We start from the raw sequence: 23,538 nt of genomic DNA on the forward strand, positions 1-23,538 counted from the left end.
TCATCAGCTGTCCAGGTGGCTGGTCTCAGATGATCCCACAGGTGAAGAAGCCGGATGAGGGTCCTGGACTGGCGTTGTTACACTTGCTCTATGGTTTTGAGGCCGGTTGGAGGGAATTTATGGTAGCGCAATGAACATTCAATTCTCTGGCAACAACTCTGGTTGACATTCCTGCAGTCAGCATGCCAATTGCACACTCCCTCAAAACGGCACATTTTAGAGTGGTATTTTATTGTCCCCAGCACAAGGTGCACCTGTGTAATGATCATGCTGTTTAATCAGCTTCTTGATATGCCACACCTGTCAAGTGGATGGATTATCTTGGCAAAAGAGAAATGCTCACTAACAGGGATGGAAACAAATTTTGCATATGGAACATTTCTGGGATCTTTTATTTCAACTCATGAAACCAACACTTTACATTTTGCGTTTATTTATATTTTTCAGTATATTTTAAATGCTATATTGATATTAAATGTAGCAATTACATGACAAGGGAAAAACATTCCCACCACTTTCATTGTCAATGATTACATTTTGCCCATATTCTTGATAAATAATGTTATTAAACTCACTGGATTGAGACCACAAAATCAACCATAATGGCGCTGCTAATAGCTCCATTTAAAAAAAATACTGTTATTGAAGAAAGATTGTTCAGAGATTAAATGTAAATTAATTATAATTTCTTCACACTTTCTTCCTGGTTTAAATCGTTTAACTTCAGACATATTTAGTTTATTCAGGCACCATTCGAGACCCCCGACCCCCCAGTTGAGAATCGCTGCAGTGGACCATCTAGCTGCACCACACAGAGAGAGCAGAAGGCCTATTAAAAGAATGAAAACCTTTCCCCCCCTTTTCTGACCACCAGACTTCTATGTTAGCCAAATGGCAACCTGTTCCCTATACAGTGCACTATAATTTAGTATATGGGGTGCCATTTGGTACGTATATCTCACATATTATTATTATTATTATTATGAATGGGAGTAAGGGATGGTTTTATCTGATTGTTGTGTACGTTTTGTGGCCTCTGATTCAACGAGTTTCCTAACTGCCGTTCCCTTTCCAAGAAAGACCGACATGGGAAACCCACGATGATGTCAAAGCGGCTCAAACCGGGATTCCGCTCCCGTCCCCAGCGCGCTCTGCTCTGTTGCTCTACGGCAATACTGAGGCAAATAGAAAATGCGGCAGGTGCCATTTTCACACGCATGGGTGTAAAAGTGAAGTACTAATAGTTGAGGAAAGATGGACGGTGTTCATTTAGGTGTTTCTTCCACAATACAGTACAAGCAAACGCAGCATATTTCCTTGTCATAGCGAGGTCTCCCCCAGCTGCCTGCTTAATTCTCTCTCCTCCAGATCCAGCTGCTAGCCTACTGATGGGGCTCTGACTCTGACAGTACAGACGGACCCAACGCGACCGCGACACAACCATCCCTCCTAAAACGGAATATGCGTAAACGCACGGCACATTTTGGGAAGAGACACCGCACAGTCACAGCAAGCGACTAATGAGACGACAGCCTATTTCTCGCCATCAACAAAAATACATATCGTGCTTCGTGGTCGGTCATCATTCCAGCCTGTCTGGAACGTTCCGGGGTTTCCTTTTCGAGACCGTTCATCCCCCCCGGTGTGATATTTGACAGGTCTCTTTGTTGGGTGGAGTCAAGTCCGGAATTCTCGATATTGGAATCATCACTGGCATCATTTCAGGTGGGTGAAACAAAAACCGCGTTCTTTACGCTGCTGTTTTCATGGTTATACTCCTACATGCTTTACGACGTGTTCAAATATTGCATGTGCATTTTTGAAATGTTAATGATGAGATATGAGTGGGTTATCGCTTATTGGCCTTAAAGTATTCTAGAATCACTGTAGGCTAAGGAAGGGCGAGTGGCTGTTTCTTTCTAGCGGAACATAGCCCATATTGCCATGTTGATAACCATTTGCAGCGCCTCAGCTGCACAGTTAGATTGGTCGAATGATTCCCATAATAAGCCCTATAATTAAACCTGTGTTTATTGTGTCCGGATATAAATGTGGTTGGGGTTGGGGTTATCAAACCGTAGATGATGACCGGGTCTGTAACAACGTTATCGGTTACCACCGGGTTATAACGGGCGGTGTTGGGCGCACCCACCCTGGAAAATAATTACATTCAATAACCTAGTAGCCCTAGTCTCTCTCTAGTACCCAACCCCGGTCGCGGTAATGCTGGGCCAAGAAGGCCCTCTAAAAAAAAAAAATGACCTGTACATTATACTGAATAGACAGACGACTCCACCTCAAAATATCTGGCCTTTATTTCCAAATATGAATAGAGAAAAGGGAGTCCACTAAGACGTTATATGGAGCAACGGGGCTCAGTGAGGGTGAGCTACATGTACTGTGTGCAAATAGAACATCTGTTGTCCCAGTCATGATGGTGATGAACAGGCCTGTAATGTAGGATGGGCTGTTTCCCAGTCATGATGGTGGTGAACAGGCCTGTAATGTAGGATGGGCTGTTTCCCAGTCATGATGGTGATGAACAGGCCTGTAATGTAGGATGGGCTGTTTCCCAGTCATGATGGTGGTGAACAGGCCTGTAATGTAGGATGGGCTGTTTCCCAGTCATGATGGTGGTGAACAGGCCTGTAATGTAGGATGGGCTGTTTCCCAGTCATGATGGTGGTGAACAGGCCTGTAATGTAGGATGGGCTGTTTCCCAGTCATGATGGTGATGAACAGGCCTGTAATGTAGGATGGGCTGTTTCCCAGTCATGATGGTGGTGAACAGGCCTGTAATGTAGGATGGGCTGTTTCCCAGTCATGATGGTGATGAACAGGCCTGTAATGTAGGATGGGCTGTTTCCCAGTCATGATGGTGATGAACAGGCCTGTAATGTAGGATGGGCTGTTTCCCAGTCATGATGGTGATGAACAGGCCTGTAATGTAGGATGGGCTGTTTCCCAGTCATGATGGTGATGAACAGGCCTGTAATGTAGGATGGGCTGTTTCCCAGTCATGATGGTGATGAACAGGCCTGTAATGTAGGATGGGCTGTTTCCCAGTCATGATGGTGATGAACAGGCCTGTAATGTAGGATGGGCTGTTTCCCAGTCATGATGGTGATGAACAGGCCTGTAATGTAGGATGGGCTGCTCTGTAGGCAGCAACACCAGGTGGGAGAACCAAGCCCACTCTAGTCAGAATATCCAACTACCTGTGAATTAAATAGGCCTATCTTTCTGATGTGGATGCAGGATTCACCAATTGGCCAGTATTTTCCAGCGTCTTCCTCACTAAACACGAGCAGTAGATACATCTCAGCATCAATCACTGGGATTGTGGAACTGTGGGGGGTTCTGTGTTAGCAGCGACTGTGGGGTATTCTGTGTTAGCAGCGACTGTGGGGTATTCTGTGTTAGCAGCGACTGTGGGGTATTCTGTGTTAGCAGCGACTGTGGGGTATTCTGTGTTAGCAGCGACTGTGGGGTATTCTGTGTTAGCAGCGACTGTGGGGGTATTCTGTGTTAGCAGCGACTGTGGGGGTATTCTGTGTTAGCAGCGACTGTGGGGGGATTCTGTGTTAGCAGCGACTGTGGAGTATTCTGTGTTGGCAGCGACTGTGGGGGGATTCTGTGTTAGCAGCGACTGTGGGGGGATTCTGTGTTAGCAGCGACTGTGGGGGTTCTGTGTTAGCAGCGACTGTGGGGTATTCTGTGTTAGCAGCGACTGTGGGGGGATTCTGTGTTAGCAGCGACTGTGGAGTATTCTGTGTTAGCAGCGACTGTGGGGGGATTCTGTGTTAGCAGCGACTGTGGGGGGATTCTGTGTTAGCAGCGACTGTGGGGGTTCTGTGTTAGCAGCGACTGTGGGGTATTCTGTGTTAGCAGCGACTGTGGAGTATTTTGTCTCAATGTAGGATGCAGACAGTCAGGCAGACCTGCAGACACTCCTGTTTCTTAACTATCGCTCAGTCAATGATAGAGGTAAATCACATAGTAACATGGCTTGAACAACAGTAGGGGAATACCGGTCTCTCACTAAATACATTTCCAATGTGTACAGCCATAGTAGTTATTTCGGTTTTGAATTTTTTTGGCTCCATGTCTTTGTGCTTCTTCTACACAACTGAAGATGACAAGATATTCAACCAACTCTTAGGAAGTTTCTGAAGATGAAAATATATTCAACCAACTCTTAGGAAGTTTTATGGTTCTGGCTTCATCATTCATATTTCTACTCAACCCCAAGATTATCATCAACACCTTGGCAATCCTCCTCAGGTGGTTTGGTCACATTCCTAATGTGTGAAAGGAAATTGTGTTCAGAATTTTTATCTTTATTGCCCGTGAATAAAAATGTGTGGCCAACAGCACACACACACACACACACACACACACACACACACACACACACACACACACACACACACACACACACACACACACACACACACACACACACACACACACACACACACACACACACACACACACAGAGGGGGGGGGACACATGCACACTCAGGTACATGCCCCCCCCCTGCCTCTTGACCCAACGTCTCTTTGTGCTCCTATCCCAGGTCATCATCATGAAGGACGGTGTGGTCAACAACAGCACAGCCAGCATCTCCCACGCCAGGAAAGCTGTGGAACAACTCAAGATGGAGGCTTGTATGGACAGGATAAAGGTAAGTTAGTAATGGGTTGGAACTTATACAGCACATTACAGACGTGGAATGCAACGCAATGTGCTTTTCAGGAGAAAAAAAAAAACGATTAAAAAAAAAAACTATGAAAATAAAAGCTGAAATATTTACTACACAATAAAACATAAGAGGATAAAAAAACAAAAGTGACACAAACTGATAACCTAAAAATCACCCTGAGGAAAAGCAAAGCTAGAAACATGTTTTAAGATCTCTTGTCCACAGGTTGTTCCAGAGGCTGGGGGCATAGTAACTAAAGGCTGGGGGCATAGTAACTAAAGGCTGGGGGTATAGTAACTAAAGGCTGGGGGTATAGTAACTAAAGGCTGGGGGTATAGTAACTAAAGGCTGGGGGTATAGTAACTAAAGGCTGGGGGCATAGTAACTAAAGGCTGGGGGCATAGTAACTAAAGGCTGGGGGTATAGTAACTAAAGGCTGGGGGTATAGTAACTAAAGGCTGGGGGCATAGTAACTAAAGGCTGGGGGCATAGTAACTAAAGGATGGGGGCATAGTAACTAAAGGCTGGGGGCATAGTAACTAAAGGCTGGGGGTATAGTAACTAAAGGCTGGGGGCATAGTAACTAAAGGCTGGGGGTATAGTAACTAAAGGCTGGGGGCATAGTAACTAAAGGCTGGGGGTATAGTAACTAAAGGCTGGGGGTATAGTAACTAAAGGCTGGGGGCATAGTAACTAAAGGCTGGGGGCATAGTAACTAAAGGCTGGGGGTATAGTAACTAAAGGCTGGGGGTATAGTAACTAAAGGCTGGGGGCATAGTAACTAAAGGCTGGGGGCATAGTAACTAAAGGCTGGGGGTATAGTAACTAAAGGCTGGGGGTATAGTAACTAAAGGCTGGGGGCATAGTAACTAAAGGCTGGGGGCATAGTAACTAAAGGCTGGGGGTATAGTAACTAAAGGCTGGGGGCATAGTAACTAAAGGCTGGGGGTATAGTAACTAAAGGCTGGGGGTATAGTAACTAAAGGCTGGGGGCATAGTAACTAAAGGCTGGGGGTATAGTAACTAAAGGCTGGGGGCATAGTAACTAAAGGCTGGGGGCATAGTAACTAAAGGCTGGGGGTATAGTAACTAAAGGCTGGGGGCATAGTAACTAAAGGCTGGGGGCATAGTAACTAAAGGCTGGGGGTATAGTAACTAAAGGCTGGGGGCATAGTAACTAAAGGCTGGGGGCATAGTAACTAAAGGCTGGGGGCATAGTAACTAAAGGCTGGGGGTATAGTAACTAAAGGCTGGGGGCATAGTAACTAAAGGCTGGGGGTATAGTAACTAAAGGCTGGGGGCATAGTAACTAAAGGCTGTCTCTCCATGCCTCTTGGTCCTAGGCTTTGGGATAGTTAAAAGGCTGTCTCTCCATGCCTCTTGGTCCTAGGCTTTGGGATAGTTAAAAGGCTGTCTCTCCATGCCTCTTGGTCCTAGGCTTTGGGATAGTTAAAAGGCTGTCTCTCCATGCCTCTTGGTCCTAGGCTTTGGGATAGTTAAAAGGCTGTCTCTCCATGCCTCTTGGTCCTTGGCTTTGGGATAGTTAAAAGGCTGTCTCTCCATGCCTCTTGGTCCTAGGCTTTGGGATAGTTAAAAGGCTGTCTCTCCATGCCTCTTGGTCCTAGGCTTTGGGATAGTTAAAAGGCTGTCTCTCCATGCCTCTTGGTCCTTGGCTTTGGGATAGTTAAAAGGCTGTCTCTCCATGCCTCTTGGTCCTTGGCTTTGGGATAGTTAAAAGGCTGTCTCTCCATGCCTCTTGGTCCTAGGCTTTGGGATAGTTAAAAGGCTGTCTCTCCATGCCTCTTGGTCCTAGGCTTTGGGATAGTTAAAAGGCTGTCTCTCCATGCCTCTTGGTCCTTGGCTTTGGGATAGTTAAAAGGTTGTCTCTCCATGCCCCTTGGTCCTAGGCTTTGGGATAGTTAAAAGGTTGTCTCTCCATGCCCCTTGGTCCTTGGCTTTGGGATAGTTAAAAGGCTACCTCTCCATGCCTCTTGGTCCTGGGCTTTGGGATAGTTATAAGGCTACCTCTCCATGCCTCTTGGTCCTAGGCTTTGGGATAGTTATAAGGCTACCTCTCCATGCCTCTTGGTCCTAGGCTTTGGGATAGTTATAAGGCCAGAGGACCAGAGGGACCTACTGGGTACATAACTAAAAGTATGTCTGACATGTGTTGGGGTGCACAATCATGGATTGATTTAAAAACCAATAGAATAATCTTCAAATATATTCTAAAACTGACATGCAGCCAGTGCAGAGACCTTAACACCGGTGTAATGTGTTCTCTCTGTCTGGTCTTGGTCAGTACCCACGCTGCAGCATACTGTATGTTTTGCAGTTGACCAATAGCTTTGTTGGGTAGATCAGACAGGAGAGCATTACAGTAGTCAAGCCTGCTTGTAATAAAAGCATGGATGAGTCTCTCTGTATCAGCCTGTTTGTAATAAAAGCATGGATGAGTCTCTCTGTATCATCCTGAGAGAGAAACGTCCGCACCTTGGCATTGCTCCTCAGGTGGTTTGGTCACATTCCTAATGTGTGATTGGAAACTGAGTTCAGAATCTAAAATAACACCTAGGTTTTTTAATCTGGTGTTTTATCTTTATTACCCGTGAATTAAAATGTGCGGCCAGATTCTCTCTCTGTGCGTTGGCTCCAACAATAATTACCTCGGTCTTGTCTTGATTTAGCTGGAGGAAGTCGTGAGCCATCCAAGTATTTAAATCACTAATACAGTCTAATAATTTATCTGTGGAGCTAAAATCCTCTGCTGAATTAGAAATGTAAAGTTGTGTATCGTCTGCGTTGCATTGAAAATCAATTATGTGCTTTCTGATAATGCTGCCAAGGGGTAACATATATATAAACTGAACAGTACCGGACCCAAAATCAAACCTTTTGGAACTCCACGTGATATGTATTTTCTCTGAGTTATGTTCACCAAAGGTGACAAACTCTCAACCGGTTAAATTGATCCTAAACACATTTAGAACAGTACCAGAGAGGCCAACCCACCTCTCCAGTCTCTCCAGAAGGACATCATGGTCAACAGTGTTGAAGGCAGCCCTTAAATCCAAGAGTACATGGACAGAGAGCTGTTTGACATCTGTGTTGGCTCTAGGATAATTTACCACGAACTAAGACTAGGGATCCGTTACTATGTCACTAGGGATCAGTGTTGGGATCCGTTACTATATCATTAGGGATCAGTGTTGGGATCCGTTACTATGTCACTAGGGATCAGTGTTGGGATCCGTTACTATGTCACCAGGGATCAGTTACTAAATCACTAGGGATCAGTTACTAAATCACTAGGGATCAGTTACTATATCACCAGGGATCCGTTACTATATCACTAGGGATCAGTTACTATATCACTAGGGATCAGTTACTAAATCACTAGGGATCCGTTACTATATCACAAGGGATCCGTTACTATATCACTAGGGCTCAGTTACTATATCACCAGGGATCTGTTACTATATCACTAGGGATCAGTTACTATATCACTAGGGATCAGTTACTATATCACTAGGGATCAGTTACCAAATCACTAGGGATCCGTTACTATATCACTAGGGATCCGTTACTATATCACAAGGGATCCGTTACTATATCACAAGGGATCAGTTACTATATCACTAGGGATCCGTTACTATATATCACTAGGGATTCGTTACTATATCACTAGGGATCCGTTACTATATTACTAGGGATCCATTACTAAATCACGAGGGATCCGTTACTAAATCACTAGGGATCAGTTACTAAATCACGAGGGATCCGTTACTAAATCACTAGGGATCCATTACTAAATCACTAGGGATCAGTTACTAAATCACTGGGATCAGTTACTAAATCACGAGGGGTCCGTTACTATATCACTAGGAATCAGTGTTGGGATCAGTTACTATCACTAGGGATCAGTTACTATACCACTAGGGATCAGTTACTAAGTCACTAGGGATCAGTTACTATGTCACTAGGGATCAGTTACTATGTCACTAGGGATCAGTTACTATATCACTAGGTATCAGTTACTATGTCACTAGGGATCAGTTACTATGTCACTAGGGATCAGTTACTATGTCACTAGGTATCAGTTACTATGCCACTAGGGATCAGTTACTATATCACTAGGGATCAGTTACTATATCACTAGGGATCAGTTACTATATCACTAGGTATCAGTTACTATATCACTAGGGATCAGTTACTATCACTAGGGATCCGTTACTATATCACTATGGATAAGTGTTGGGGTTAGTTACTATATCACTAGGGATCAGTGTTGTGATCAGTTGCTATATCACTAGGGATCAGTGTTGGGATCCGTTACTATGTCACTAGGGATCATTGTTGTGATCAGTTGCTATATCACTAGGGATCAGGTACTATGTCACTAGAGATCAGTTACTAAATCACTAGGGATCCGTTACTATATCACTGTCGATCAGGGTTGGGATCCGTTACTATATCACTAGGGATCAGTTACTATATCACTAGGGATCAGTTACTATGTCACTAGGGATCAGTTACTATGTTGCTATTGATCAGTTACTATATCACTAGGGATCAGTTACTATACCACTAGGGATCAGTTACTATACCACTAGGGATCTGTGACTATATCACTAGGGATCCGTTACTATACCACTAGGGATCTGTGACTATATCACTAGGGATCGGTGTTGTGATCAGTTGCTATATCACTAGGGATACGTTACTATACAACTAGGGATCCGTTACTATATCACTAGGGATCAGTTGTTATATCAATAGGGATCAGTTACTATATCACTAGGGATCCGTTACTATATCATTAGGGATCAGTGTTGGGATCTGTTACTATGTCACTAGGGATCAGTGTTGGGATCCGTTACTACATCATTAGGGATCAGTGTTGGGATCCGTTACTATGTCACTAGGGATCAGTGTTGGGATCCGTTACTATATCATTAGGGATCAGTGTTGGGATCCGTTACTATGTCACTAGGGATCAGTGTTGGGATCCGTTACTATGTCACCAGGGATCAATTACTAAATCACTAAGGATCCGTTACTATATCACTAGGGATCCGTTACTATATCACTAGGGATCAGTTACTATATCACTAGGGATCAGTTACTAAATCACTAGGGATCCGTTACTATATCACTAGGGATCCGTTACTATATCACTATGGATAAGTGTTGGGGTTAGTTACTATATCACTAGGGATCAGTTACTAAATCACTAGGGATCAGTTGCTATATCACTAGGGATCCGTTACTATATCACTATGGATAAGTGTTGGGGTTAGTTACTATATCACTAGGGATCAGTGTTGTGATCAGTTGCTATATCACTAGGGATCAGTGTTGGGATCCGTTACTATGTCACTAGGGATCAGTGTTGTGATCAGTTGCTATATCACTAGGGATCCGTTACTATATCACTTGGGATCAGTGTTGGTGTTAGTTACTATATCACTAGGGATCAGTTACTATATACTATATCACTGTCAATCAGGGTTGGAATCAGTTACTATCACTAGGGATCAGGTACTATGTCACTAGGGATCAGTTACTATGTCACTAGGGATCAGTTACTATATCACTAGGGATCAGTTACTATATCACTGTCGATCAGGGTTGGGATCCGTTACTATATCACTAGGGATCCGTTGCTATATCGCTAGGGATCAGTTACTATATCGCTAGGGATCAGTTACTATGTCACTAGGGATCAGTTACTATGTCACTAGGGATCAGTTACTATGTTGCTATTGATCAGTTACTATGTCACTAGGGATCAGTTACTATGTCACTTGGGATCAGTTACTATGTCACTTGGGATCAGTTACTATTTCACTAGGGATCAGTTGCTATGTCACTTGGGATCAGTTACTATGTCACTTGGGATCAGTTACTATGTCACTTGGGATCAGTTACTATGTCACTTGGGATCAGTTACTATTTCACTAGGGATCAGTTACTATGTCACTAGGTATCAGTTACTATATCACTAGGGATCAGTTACTATGTCACTAGGGATCAGTTACTATATCACTAGGGATCAGTTACTATATCACTAGGGATCAGTTACTATATCACTAGGTATCAGTTACTATATCACTGGGGATCAGTTACTATGTCACTGGGGATCAGTTACTATGTCACTGGGGATCAGTTACTATATCACTAGGGATCAGTTACTATGTCACTAGGGATCAGTTACTATGTCACTAGGGATCAGTTACTATGTCCCTGGGGATCAGTTACTATGTCACTAGGGATCAGTTACTATGTCCCTGGGGATCAGTTACTATGTCCCTGGGGATCAGTTACTATATCACTAGGGATCAGTTACTATGTCACTAGGGATCAGTTACTATGTCACTAGGGATCAGTTACTATGTCCCTGGGGATCAGTTACTATGTCACTAGGGATCAGTTACTATGTCACTAGGGATCAGTTACTATGTCACTAGGGATCAGTTACTATGTCACTAGGGATCAGTTACAATATGATAAAGGAATTTGTATGTTTAAAGTAATGAGTAAATAATTCCACCCTGAAACATATAAGACTATGTGAAATGTATTAGAATTATAAGACTGTAATCCAATAATGTATGTGTGAGACAAGTTACGGGTGAGAAATGTCTGGTTGAGAAAACAAAGGACAATTGAACTACACATGACCTGGTTGTAACTCTGAAAACTGACAACAGGAAAGAGGGGCTTTCCAAGGCCACTCTAATCTAGGGAGGAGAGACACGGCTAGAAACTGAGAGGCTGGTAGAAAAGTGATAAACTGTGTGTGTGTGTGGGGGGGGTGGGAGTTATAAAATTACTGTTTGCATTTTTTACTTCAGAGCTCTCATGAATAAAGAACAACAAACCTTTTGTAGAATCTGAGTCTTTAATTATTATTAAACCCAGGGTCTTACAAACCTCAAGAATTGGTCAAAGCTTAAATGATTGTTTAGTTATCATCATTGGGATTGAAAATTCTCGTAACACTATATCACTATTGATCAGCTCTATGTCACTAGGGATCAGTTACTATATCACTATGGATCAGTTACTATATCACTAGGGATCAGTTACTATACCACTAGGGATCAGTTACTATATCACTAGGGATCTGTGTTGGGATCAGTTACTATATCACTAGGGATCAGTTACTATATCACTAGGGATCTGTGTTGGGATCAGTTACTATATCACTAGGGATCAGTTACTATATCACTAGGGATCAGTTACTATATCACTAGGGATCTGTGTTGGGATCAGTTACTATATCACTAGGGATCAGTTACTATATCACTAGGGATCAGTTATTAAATCACTAGGGACAAGTTACTATATCACTAGGGATCAGTTACTATAGCACTAGGCATTAGTTACTATATCACTAGGGATCTGTGTTGGGATCAGTTACTATATCACTAGGGATCAGTTACTATATCACTAGGGATCAGTTACTATATCACTAGGGATCAGTTACTAAATCACTAGGGATCAGTTACTAAATCACTAGGGATCAGTTACTAAATCACTAGGGATCAGGTACTATATCACTAGGGATCTGTTGCTATATTACCAGGGATCCGTTACTATATCACTAGGGATCTGTTACTATATTACCAGGGATCCGTTACTAAATCACCAGGGATCCGTTACTAAATCACTAGGGATCAGTTACTATATTACTAAGGATCGGTTAATAAATCACTAGGGATCCGTTACTATGTCACTAGGGATCCGTTACTAAATCACGAGGGATCAGTTACTATATCACTAGGGATCAGTTACTATATCACTAGGGATCCGTTACTATATCACCAGGGATCCGTTACTATATCACCATAGATACGTTACTAAATCACTAGGGAACAGTTACTATATTACTAGGGATACGTTACAAAATCGCGAGGGATACATTACTATATAACTAGGGATCAGTGTTGGGATCCGTTACTATGTCACTAGGGATCCGTTACTATGTCACTAGCGATCAGTTACTAAATCACTAGGGACCAGTTACTATATCACTAGGGATCAGTTACTATATCACTAGGGATCCGTTACTAAATCACTAGGGATCAGGTAGTATATCACTAGGGATCAGTTACTATATCACTAGGGATCAGTGTTGGGATCCGTTACTATGTCACTAGGGATCTGTTACTATATCACTATAGACCCGTCACTAAATCACTAGGGATCAGTTACTATATCACTAGGGATCCGTTGCTATATCACTAGGGATCCGTTGCTATACCACCAGGGATACATTACTATATCACCAGGGATCAGTTACTATATCACTAGGGATCCGTTACTAAATCACTAGGGATCCGTTACTATATCATTAGGGATCCGTTACTATGTCACTAGGGACCCGTTACTAAATCACTAGGGATCAGTTACTATATCACTAGGGATCAGTTACTTTGTCACCAGGGATCAGTTACTATATCACTAGGGATCAGTTACTATATCACTAGGGATCAGTTACTATATCACTAGGGATCAGGTACTATGTCACCAGGGATCAGTTACTATGTCACTAGGGATCAGTTACTATATCACTAGGTATCAGTTACTATATCACTAGGGATCAGTTACTATGTCACCAGGGATCAGTTACTATATCACTAGGGATCAGTTACTATATCACTAGGGATCAGTTACTATATCACTAGCTATCAGTTACTATACCACTAGGGAGCAGTTACCATATCACTAGGGATCAGGTACTATGTCACTAGGGATCAGTTACCATGTCACCAGGGATCAGTTACTATGTCACTAGGGATCAGTTACTATATCACTAGGTATCAGTTACTATATCATTAGGGATCCGTTACTATGTCACTAGGGACCCGTTACTAAATCACTAGGGATCAGTTACTATATCACTAGGGATCAGTTACTTTGTCACCAGGGATCAGTTACTATATCACTAGGGATCAGTTACTATATCACTAAGGATCCGTTACTAAATCACTAGGGATCAGTTACTATATCACTAGGGATCAGTTACTATATCACTGTCGATCAGTGTTGGGATCAGTTACTATATCATTAGGGATCCGTTACTATGTCACTAGGGACCCGTTACTAAATCACTAGGGATCAGTTACTATATCACTAGGGATCAGTTACTATATCACTAGGTATCAGTTACTATATCATTAGGGATCCGTTACTATGTCACTAGGGACCCGTTACTAAATCACTAGGGATCAGTTACTATATCACTAGGGATCAGTTACTTTGTCACCAGGGATCAGTTACTATATCATTAGGGATCCGTTACTATGTCACTAGGGACCCGTTACTAAATCACTAGGGATCAGTTACTATATCACTAGGGATCAGTTACTTTGTCACCAGGGATCAGTTACTTTATCACTAGGTATCAGTTACTATATCACTAGGGATCAGTTACTATGTCACTAGGGATCCGTTACTATGTCACCAGGGATCAGTTACTATATCACTAGGGATCAGTTACTATATCACTAGGGATCAGTTACTATATCACTAGGGATCAGGTACTATGTCACTAGGGATCAGTTACTATGTCACTAGGGATCAGTTACTATATCACTAGGTATCAGTTACTATATCACTAGGGATCAGTTACTATGTCACCAGGGATCAGTTACTATATCACTAGGGATCAGTTACTATATCACTAGGGATCAGTTACTATATCACTAGCTATCAGTTACTATACCACTAGGGAGCAGTTACCATATCACTAGGGATCAGGTACTATGTCACTAGGGATCAGTTACCATGTCACTAGGGATCAGTTACCATGTCACCAGGGATCAGTTACTATATCACTAGGGATCAGTTACTATGTCACTAGGGATCCGTTACTATGTCACCAGGGATCAGTTACTATGTCACTAGGGATCCGTTACTATGTCACCAGGGATCAGTTACTATGTCACTAGGTATCAGTTACTATGTCACTAGGTATCAGTTACTATATCACTAGGGGTCAGTTACTATATCATTAGGGATCCGTGACTATATCACTAGGGATCAGTTACTATATCACTAGGGATCAGTTACTATATCACTAGGGATCAGTTACTATATCACTAGGGATCAGTTACTATATCACTAGGGATCAGTTACTATATCACTAGGTATCAGTTACTATATCACTAGAGATCAGTTACCATATTACTAGGTATCAGTTACTATATCACTAGGGATCAGTTACCATATCACTAGGGATCAGTTTCTATATCACTAGGGATCAGTTACTATATCACTAGGGATCAGTTACTATATCACTGTCGATCAGGGTTGTGATCAGTTATTATTATATATATTTATTTTTTTATTAACCTTTATTTATAAGTTTTTTTCTCATTGAGATAATATCTCTTTTCCAAGAGAGACCTGGTCCAATAGCATCAGGGGAACAAAGTTTCAGACAAAACAACTTATATACACTAACACAACATTAAACAAAACTATAAACACACATACAGTACAACAATTACTTATTACATTAAAAACACAAACATCTTGACTAAAAACAATTACACTCTTCTATGATATATACATCGATCAAGTGTTTAAACTCCACCAATGAAACTAGATCATCACATTTGAAAATGTTCAGGAGAGAATTCCAGGAGCACGGAGCTGAGTAAATAGAACTATTTCTACCATGACCTGTTCTAATTCTTGGCACTGTTAGAAGCAAATCAGAATGGGACCGTAATTTATATTTATTTACTGACCTGACTAAAAAAGAACAGAGATAAAATGGCATTTTACCCAATATGGCCTTATAAATCAGTGTATACCAGTGTTTCAGCCTACGCAAGGTCAATGACGACCAGCCAACAGCGCTGTAGAGATCACAATGATGTGTTAGACGTTTCTGATTTGTAATGAACCTGAGGGCTGCCTGATACACTGAATCAAGTGCTCTCAGGGTAGTGGCTGAGGCCTGCGTATATATAACATCAATAAAATCTGAAACCGACAGTAATGTACATCGTACCAGCTCCTTCCTGGCCTAAAAAAAAAACAAGCCTTATGCCGGTAATAAAATCCTTTTCTCAGCTTGGGCTTCCTTATCAAGTTTTCTACATGCACAGTGAAGCTCAGCTTATCATCAACCCACACACCCAAATATTTGTACACTTTATACACATTAACTTGCTCACTAGGGATCAGTTACTATTTCACTAGGGATCAGTTACTATTTCACTAGGGATCAGTTACTATGTCACTTGGGATCAGTTACTATGTCACTTGGGATCAGTTACTATTTCACTAGGGATCAGTTACTATGTCACTAGGTATCAGTTACTATATCACTAGGGATCAGTTACTATGTCACTAGGGATCAGTTACTATGTCACTAGGGATCAGGTACTATGTCACTAGGGATCAGTTACTATGTCACTAGGGATCAGTTACTATATCACTAGGTATCAGTTACTATATCACTTGGGATCAGTTACTATGTCACTTGGGATCAGTTACTATTTCACTAGGGATCAGTTACTATGTCACTAGGTATCAGTTACTATATCACTAGGGATCAGTTACTATGTCACTAGGGATCAGTTACTATGTCACTGGGGATCAGTTACTATATCACTAGGGATCAGTTACTATATCACTAGGGATCAGTTACTATATCACTAGGTATCAGTTACTATATCACTAGGGATCAGTTACTATTTCACTTTGGATCCATTACTAAATCACTAGCGATCAGTGTTGGGATTAGTTACTATCACTAGGGATCAGTTACTATATCACTAGCGATCAGTTACTATGTCACTAGGGATCCGTGACTATATCACTAGGGATCCGTGACTATATCACTAGGTATCAGTGACTATATCACTAGCGATCAGTTACTATATCACTAGGGATCCGTTACTATGCCACTAGGGATCAGTTACTATATCACTAGGGATCAGTTACTATATCACTAGGGGTGGTTTCTGTGTCTGATTGGAGGATCCCTGGTCTCTATACAGCTGGTTCAGCCTCTCTGTGTCTGATTGGAGAATCCCTGATCCCTGGTTGAAGGATCCCTGGTGTCTGATAGAATGATCCCTCTCTGTGTCTGATTGGAGGATCCCTCTGTGTCTGATTGGGGGATCCCTCTCTGTGTCTGATTGGGGGATCCCTCTCTGTGTCTGATTGGAGGATCCCTCTCTGTGTCTGATTGGAGGATCCATCTCTGTGTCTGATTGGGGGATCCCCTGTCTAATCATACAGATGAATGTGATCTGTGCTCGAGCAGTTCTCCACCTCCATCTCGAGGCTCTACTGTAGTTACAGACAGGCAGTCTGGGACTCTCCTCTCCCTCCATCACGAGGCTCTACTGTAATTACAGACAGGCAGTCTGGGACCCTCCTCTCCCTCCATCACGAGGCTCTACTGTAATTACAGACAGGCAGTCTGGGATCCTCTCCCTCCATCACGAGGCTCTACTGTAATTACAGACAAGCAGTCTGGGACCCTCCTCGTCCTCCATCACGAGGCTCTACTGTAATTACAGACAGGCAGTCTGGGACCCTCCTCGCCCTCCATCACGAGGCTCTACTGTAATTACAGACAGGCAGTCTGGGATCCTCTCCCTCCATCACAAGGCTCTACTGTAAATACAGACAGGCAGTCTGGGACCCTCCTCGCCCTCCATCACGAGGCTCTACTGTAATTACAGACAGGCAGTCTGGGATCCTCTCCCTCCATCACGAGGCTCTACTGTAATTACAGACAGGCAGTCTGGGACCCTCCTCGCCCTCCATCACGAGGCTCTACTGTAATTACAGACAGGCAGTCTGGGACCCTCCTCTCCCTCCATCACGAGGCTCTACTGTAATTACAGACAGGCAGTCTGGGATCCTCTCCCTCCATCACGAGGCTCTACTGTAATTACAGACAGGCAGTCTGGGATCCTCTCCCTCCATCACGAGGCTCTACTGTAATTACAGACAGGCAGTCTGGGACCCTCCTCGCCCTCCATCACGAGGCTCTACTGTAATTACAGACAGGCAGTCTGGGATCCTCTCCCTCCATCACGAGGCTCTACTGTAATTACAGACAGGCAGTCTGGGACCCTCCTCGCCCTCCATCACGATGCTCTACTGTAAATACAGACAGGCAGTCTGGGATCCTCTCCCTCCATCACGAGGCTCTACTGTAATTACAGAGAGGCAGTCTGGGACCCTCCTCGCCCTGCATCACGAGGCTCTACTGTAATTACAGACAGGCAGTCTGGGAGCCTCCTCACCCTCCATCACGAGGCTCTACTGTAATTACAGACAGGCAGTCTGGCATCCTCTCCCTCCATCACGAGGCTCTACTGTAATTACAGACAGGCAGTCTGGGACCCTCCTCGCCCTCCATCACGAGGCTCTACTGTAATTACAGACAGGCAGTCTGGGACCCTCCTCTCCCTCCATCACGAGGCTCTACTGTAATTACAGACATAACCACCCTGACTGCTCTCCTCTTGATGACACACCAGGATAATGTTTTGGGGAAAATTATAATGAATGTTTAGTGGACTATAACCCTCTAACCCTCCTGTCCAGTGGACTATAACCCTCCTGTCCAGTGGACTATAACCCCCCTGTCCAGTGGACTATAACCCCCCTGTCCAGTGGACTATAACCCTCCTCTAACCTCCTGTCCAGTGGATTATAACCCTCCTCTAACCTCCTGTCCAGTGGACTATAACCCTCCTCTAACCTCCTGTCCAGTGGATTATAACCCTCCTCTAACCTCCTGTCCAGTGGATTATAACCCTCCTCTAACCTCCTGTCCAGTGGACTATAACCCTCCTCTAACCTCCTGTCCAGTGGACTATAACCCTCCTGTCCAGTGGACTATAACCCTCCTCTAACCTCCTGTCCAGTGGACTATAACCCTCCTGTCCAGTGGACTATAACCCTCCTCTAACCTCCTGTCCAGTGGACTATAACCCTCCTGTCCAGTGGACTATAACCCTCCTGTCCAGTGGACTATAACCCTCCTCTAACCTCCTGTCCAGTGGACTATAACCCTCCTCTAACCTCCTATCCAGTGGACTATAAACCTCCTGTCCAGTGGACTATAACCCTCCTGTCCAGTGGACTATAACCCTCCTGTCCAGTGGACTATAACCCTCCTGTCCAGTGGATTATAACCCTCTAACTTCCTGTCCAGTGGACTATAATCCTCCTGTCCAGTGGACTATAACCCTCCTCTAACCTCCTGTCCAGTGGACTATAATCCTCCTGTCCAGTGGACTATAACCCTCCTCTAACCTCCTGTCCAGTGGACTATAACCCTCTTGTCCAGTGGATTATAACCCTCCTCTAACCTCCTGTCCAGTGGACTATAATCCTCCTGTCCAGTGGACTATAATCATCCTGTCCAGTGGACTATAACCCTCCTCTAACCTCCTGTCCAGTGGACTATAACCCTCCTCTAACCTCCTGTCCAGTGGACTATAACCCTCCTCTAACCTCCTGTCCAGTGGACTATAACCCTCCTCTAACCTCCTGTCCAGTGGACTATAATCCTCCTGTCCAGTGGACTATAACCCTCCTGTCCAGTGGACTATAACCCTCCTCTAACCTCCTGTCCAGTGGACTATAATCCTCCTGTCCAGTGGACTATAACTCTCCTCTAACCTCCTGTCCAGTGGACTATAACCCTCTTGTCCAGTGGATTATAACCCTCCTCTAACCTCCTGTCCAGTGGACTATAATCCTCCTGTCCAGTGGACTATAATCATCCTGTCCAGTGGACTATAACCATCCTGTCCAGTGGACTATAACCCTCCTCTAACTTCCTGTCCAGTGGACTATAACCCTCCTGTCCAGTGGACTATAACCCTCCTCTAACCTCCTGTCCAGTGGACTATAACCCTCCCCTAACTTCCTGTCCAGTGGACTATAACCCTCCCCTAACTTCCTGTCCAGTGGACTATAACCCTCCCCTAACTTCCTGTCCAGTGAACTATAACCCTCCCCTAACTTCCTGTCCAGTGGCAGTGTGAGGTTCCAAGTCTGTGATTCAAAGCAGGTTGATGTTGTTTGTCATGAATCTTTCCCTGGAGGCAGAACTGAGTGAATTCCGCTAGATGGGCCAGCTGCAATGCTTATAGTCCACTGGATGGTTAGGGTTAGCAGTGTGGTTAAGGTTAGCAGTGTGGTTAAGGTTAAGGTTAGCAGTGTGGTTAGGGTTAGCAGTGTGGTTAGGGTTAGGGTTAGCAGTGTGGTTAAGGTTAGCAGTGTGGTTAATGTTAGGGTTAGCAGTGTGGTTAGGGTTAGCAGTGTGGTTAGGGTTAGCAGTGTGGTGGTTAGGGTTAGCAGTGTGGTTAAGGTTAGCAGTGTGGTTAATGTTAGGGTTAGCAGTGTGGTTAGGGTTAGCAGTGTGGTTAGGGTTAGCAGTGTGGTTAAGGTTAGCAGTGTGGTTAAGGTTAGCAGTGTGGTTAAGGTTAGCAGTGTGGTTAAGGTTAGCAGTGTGGTTAGGGTTAGCAGTGTGGTTAGGGTTAGGGTTACCAGTGTGGTTAGGGTTAGCAGTGTGGTTAAGGTTAGGGTTAGCAGTGTGGTTAATGTTAGTGTTAGCAGTATGGTTAAGGTCAGGGTTAGCAGTATGGTTAAGGTTAGACATTAGGGTTAGCAGTGTGGTTAGGGTTAGCAGTGTGGTTAATGTTAGGGTTAGCAGTGTGGTTAATTTTAGGGTTAGCAGTATGGTTAAGGTCAGGGTTAGCAGTGTGGTTAGTGTTAGCAGTATGGTTAAGGTTAGACATTAGGGTTAGCAGTGTGGTTAGGGTTAGCAGTGTGGTTAATGTTATGGTTAGCAGTGTGGTTAATGTTAGGGTTAGCAGTGTGGTTAATGTTAGTGTTAGCAGTATGGTTAAGGTTAGACATTAGGGTTAGCAGTGTGGTTAAGGTTAGGGTTAGCAGTGTGGTTAATGTTAGACATTAGGGTTAGCAGTATGGTTAAGGTTAGACATTAGGGTTAGCAGTATGGTTAAGGTCAGGGTTAGCAGTGTGGTTAATGTTAGTGTTAGCAGTATGGTTAAGGTTAGACATTAGGGTTAGCAGTGTGGTTAGGGTTAGCAGTGTGGTTAATGTTATGGTTAGCAGTGTGGTTAATGTTATGGTTAGCAGTGTGGTTAAGGTTAGGGTTAGCAGTGTGGTTAGGGTTAGGGTTAGCAGTGTGGTTAAGGTTAGCAGTGTGGTTAAGGTTAGAGTTAAGGTTAGCAGTGTGGTTAGGGTTAAGGTTAGCAGTGTGGTTAAGGTTAGCAGTGTGGTTAGGGTTAAGGTTAGCAGTGTGGTTAAGGTTAGAGTTAAGGTTAGCAGTGTGGTTAAGGTTAGCAGTGTGGTTAAGGTTAGAGTTAAGGTTAGCAGTGTGGTTAGGGTTAAGGTTAGTGTTATCACACCTGTTCATTGCTATATCTTTAGCTCTTCTTTTACCATGGCAGATTCCTAACCATAATCCTCCGCCTCCCCAGGTGTCCAAAGCGGCAGCGGACCTGATGGCGTATTGCGACGCCCACATACGTGAGGACCCCCTCATCGTGCCCGTGCCCGCCTCGGAGAACCCCTTCCGGGAGAAGAAGTTATTCTGCACCATCCTCTGATGCCCAGTAGGGGGCAGACCAGCCTTAGGCCGGGCCCTGGTTCAGGCGTGGAATAATGCCTGGCGTCTCCTCTTCTGTCTTCACCGTACCTGAAGCTAACAACACGCTGTGAACGTAACCAGGAAGTGACTGCCCTTTCAGCCTTGTAGTTTTTCAACTTTTAGATTTTTTTTTCTTTTTTCTAATGTTCTTCATTAAAAAAAATCTTCATGAAAAGGCATCTGATAGAAGTAAATTCATCCACAAATATAATTAGACATATCACAAATGTTATGATATAATCTTGAAGCCCATTGAAAAGATGGGGACAGTAAAGTGGAAGTGATCATCCCTTTCACAGTGAACTAACTTTACTACCGCTGGCATAACATCTTACTGGCTACTGTTGAATTGAAGTTGCCAGGTACACACTGTTGTCGTTGGTCAGCTCTGTCCCTAGAGGCTGAAGGGTTGGGTGGGTTAGATACCTTTTACATCTGGCAACCCAGTGAGCTTGTTTGAGTGTAAAAGTCCCACTCCAGTTATTTGAGAACTTTTCCCTTTGGAAAAATGATATTCCAAGTAATAAATACATTAAAGTACAACAACCAAAATGTTTAAAAGCAAAATGTAGTTTTATTATTTATTTATTTTTTACACACAATTGCGAAATTCAAGGAGATGGTTTAATGCTGCCCTCTGTGATCAGCCTGCCCCCCTTTGCTTGAGGAAACAATAGAGCAGTAATTGAGGACAAAAGAGAGAGGCCCCCCTACTGTCATGAGGATACCTGAAGCACCTTTTGAGATGTACCCTTTGTTAAGTAAATCATGTGATAAATGAGGTTCTAGGGAGGCTGGAGTGGGTCTTTAACGTCTCCTGTATCTTTGATAGGTTGGTTATTAGTGTTTTGGTTTGCAAAATTCTGGTAGCTTTCCTCAAAATGTGCAAGTTTTTTGAGAAATCCTGGTTGGAAGATTACGAGGGGCAATACGCAGGAAACCAGTAATCCTCCGACAATGATTTATAGAAAACCAGCGAATTTGGGGAAAGTTCCCAGAATTTTGCAACCTTATTGTTGCTTATTTGTTGGTTGTTAGAGAACAGCCTCGATTAGTGCTTTATGATGAGATTTTTTTTATTATCAAATGTTTTCTTTTCTTTTATTATGCTAGATGATTTTATTTACATGCCTCAGGAAACAAACAAACGGTGGTATTTTTTTATTTGATATAGTCGTTCATCTTAAATGTTCTTCGAGTGTATACCCATGATGTGTATAAAGCATGTTAGTTCCCACTCTCCATTTCTCCATAACATAGTCCCATCTGTTGATATAGTGTACCACATATCCCTTTCATATACAGACAAATCCCCCTATTTTAAACATGCCAGCTTTTTTATACCAGCTCTTTTGTATATCTGAAAGGTGTAGTGGGTAAAAAACAAGGATAAATAAAACCCACCTAAAGACCTAGTTGTGATTCCTGCATTTTCACAGACCCCGTAACCAACATGCAGGTATCAGGTCTCTGTGAATGCTTCTCTGCTTTTTTTGCAGGTAAATTCATTAATACTTCCATTGTTTAACACCTCGCTAACTTGAAAGGCAAACAGCCCCCATGGTTTAACCACACTCCCCACCCCTCCGAATTTGCCAGCTACCCACTGATATGTATTAAAGGGGTATACCTGCAGGAAAGTGGTCAATAAGGGTCTGTTTGAAAGGGGCTCATATAAAATTACCTTTTCTTTGTTTTACAGGTAATATACCACGTCTTCTGTCTGAAATGGGTAAAAGAGATGGAATAGTTGTATCTCTATAGAGTGCACTATGGACAGCTGTCAACTCTGGGCCAACACATCTCGTACACACCTGAGCCCCTGTTCACTATGTATGGTTAGACTCAGGTGTAACATCCAACGAGCAGTGATTCTAACCAGACAACTAAATATTAAGACACATTATACAGTTATTATACTACATACATATTTAATCTCACCCTTAATCCTCATCATATAGGATCTTACTACTGGTGTCCCCCAGGGCTCTGTACTAGGTCCTCTAATACCTCACTACTGGTGTCCCCCAGGGCTCTGTACTAGGTCCTCTTTAGTGTCTCATTACTGGTGTCCCCCAGGGCTCTGTACTAGGTCCTCTAATACCTCATTACTGGTGTCCCCCAGGGCTCTGTACTAGGTCCTCTTTAGTGTCTCGT

At 43.4% G+C, this 23,538-nt stretch overlaps 1 protein-coding gene across 1 annotated transcript; it reads left to right on the top strand.

Moving 5' to 3' along the window:
- The first annotated feature begins 1,361 nt into the window (after positions 1-1,361).
- Positions 1,362-21,942, top strand: LOC139569916 (guanine nucleotide-binding protein G(I)/G(S)/G(O) subunit gamma-4). Its single transcript, XM_071391273.1, has 3 exons — positions 1,362-1,725; positions 4,581-4,688; positions 21,212-21,942. Exons 2-3 carry the CDS (start codon positions 4,590-4,592, stop codon positions 21,338-21,340), a joined length of 228 nt encoding a protein of 75 aa, XP_071247374.1. The 5' UTR covers positions 1,362-1,725; positions 4,581-4,589; the 3' UTR covers positions 21,341-21,942.
- Positions 21,943-23,538: the final 1,596 nt, after the last annotated feature.

Source organism: Salvelinus alpinus, chromosome 3, assembly GCF_045679555.1.
Source record: "Salvelinus alpinus chromosome 3, SLU_Salpinus.1, whole genome shotgun sequence".
Classification (NCBI taxonomy): domain Eukaryota; kingdom Metazoa; phylum Chordata; class Actinopteri; order Salmoniformes; family Salmonidae; genus Salvelinus; species Salvelinus alpinus.

What these genes read in the sequence shown, in the direction of transcription:
- LOC139569916 (XM_071391273.1), top strand. Translation starts at nt 4,590, where the DNA reads ATGAAGGACGGTGTGGTCAACAACAGCACAGCCAGCATCTCCCACGCC. An exon ending in CTTGTATGGACAGGATAAAG is followed by an intron (nt 4,689 to 21,211) that starts GTAAGTTAGTAA and finishes CCGCCTCCCCAG; the next exon opens with GTGTCCAAAGCGGCAGCGGA.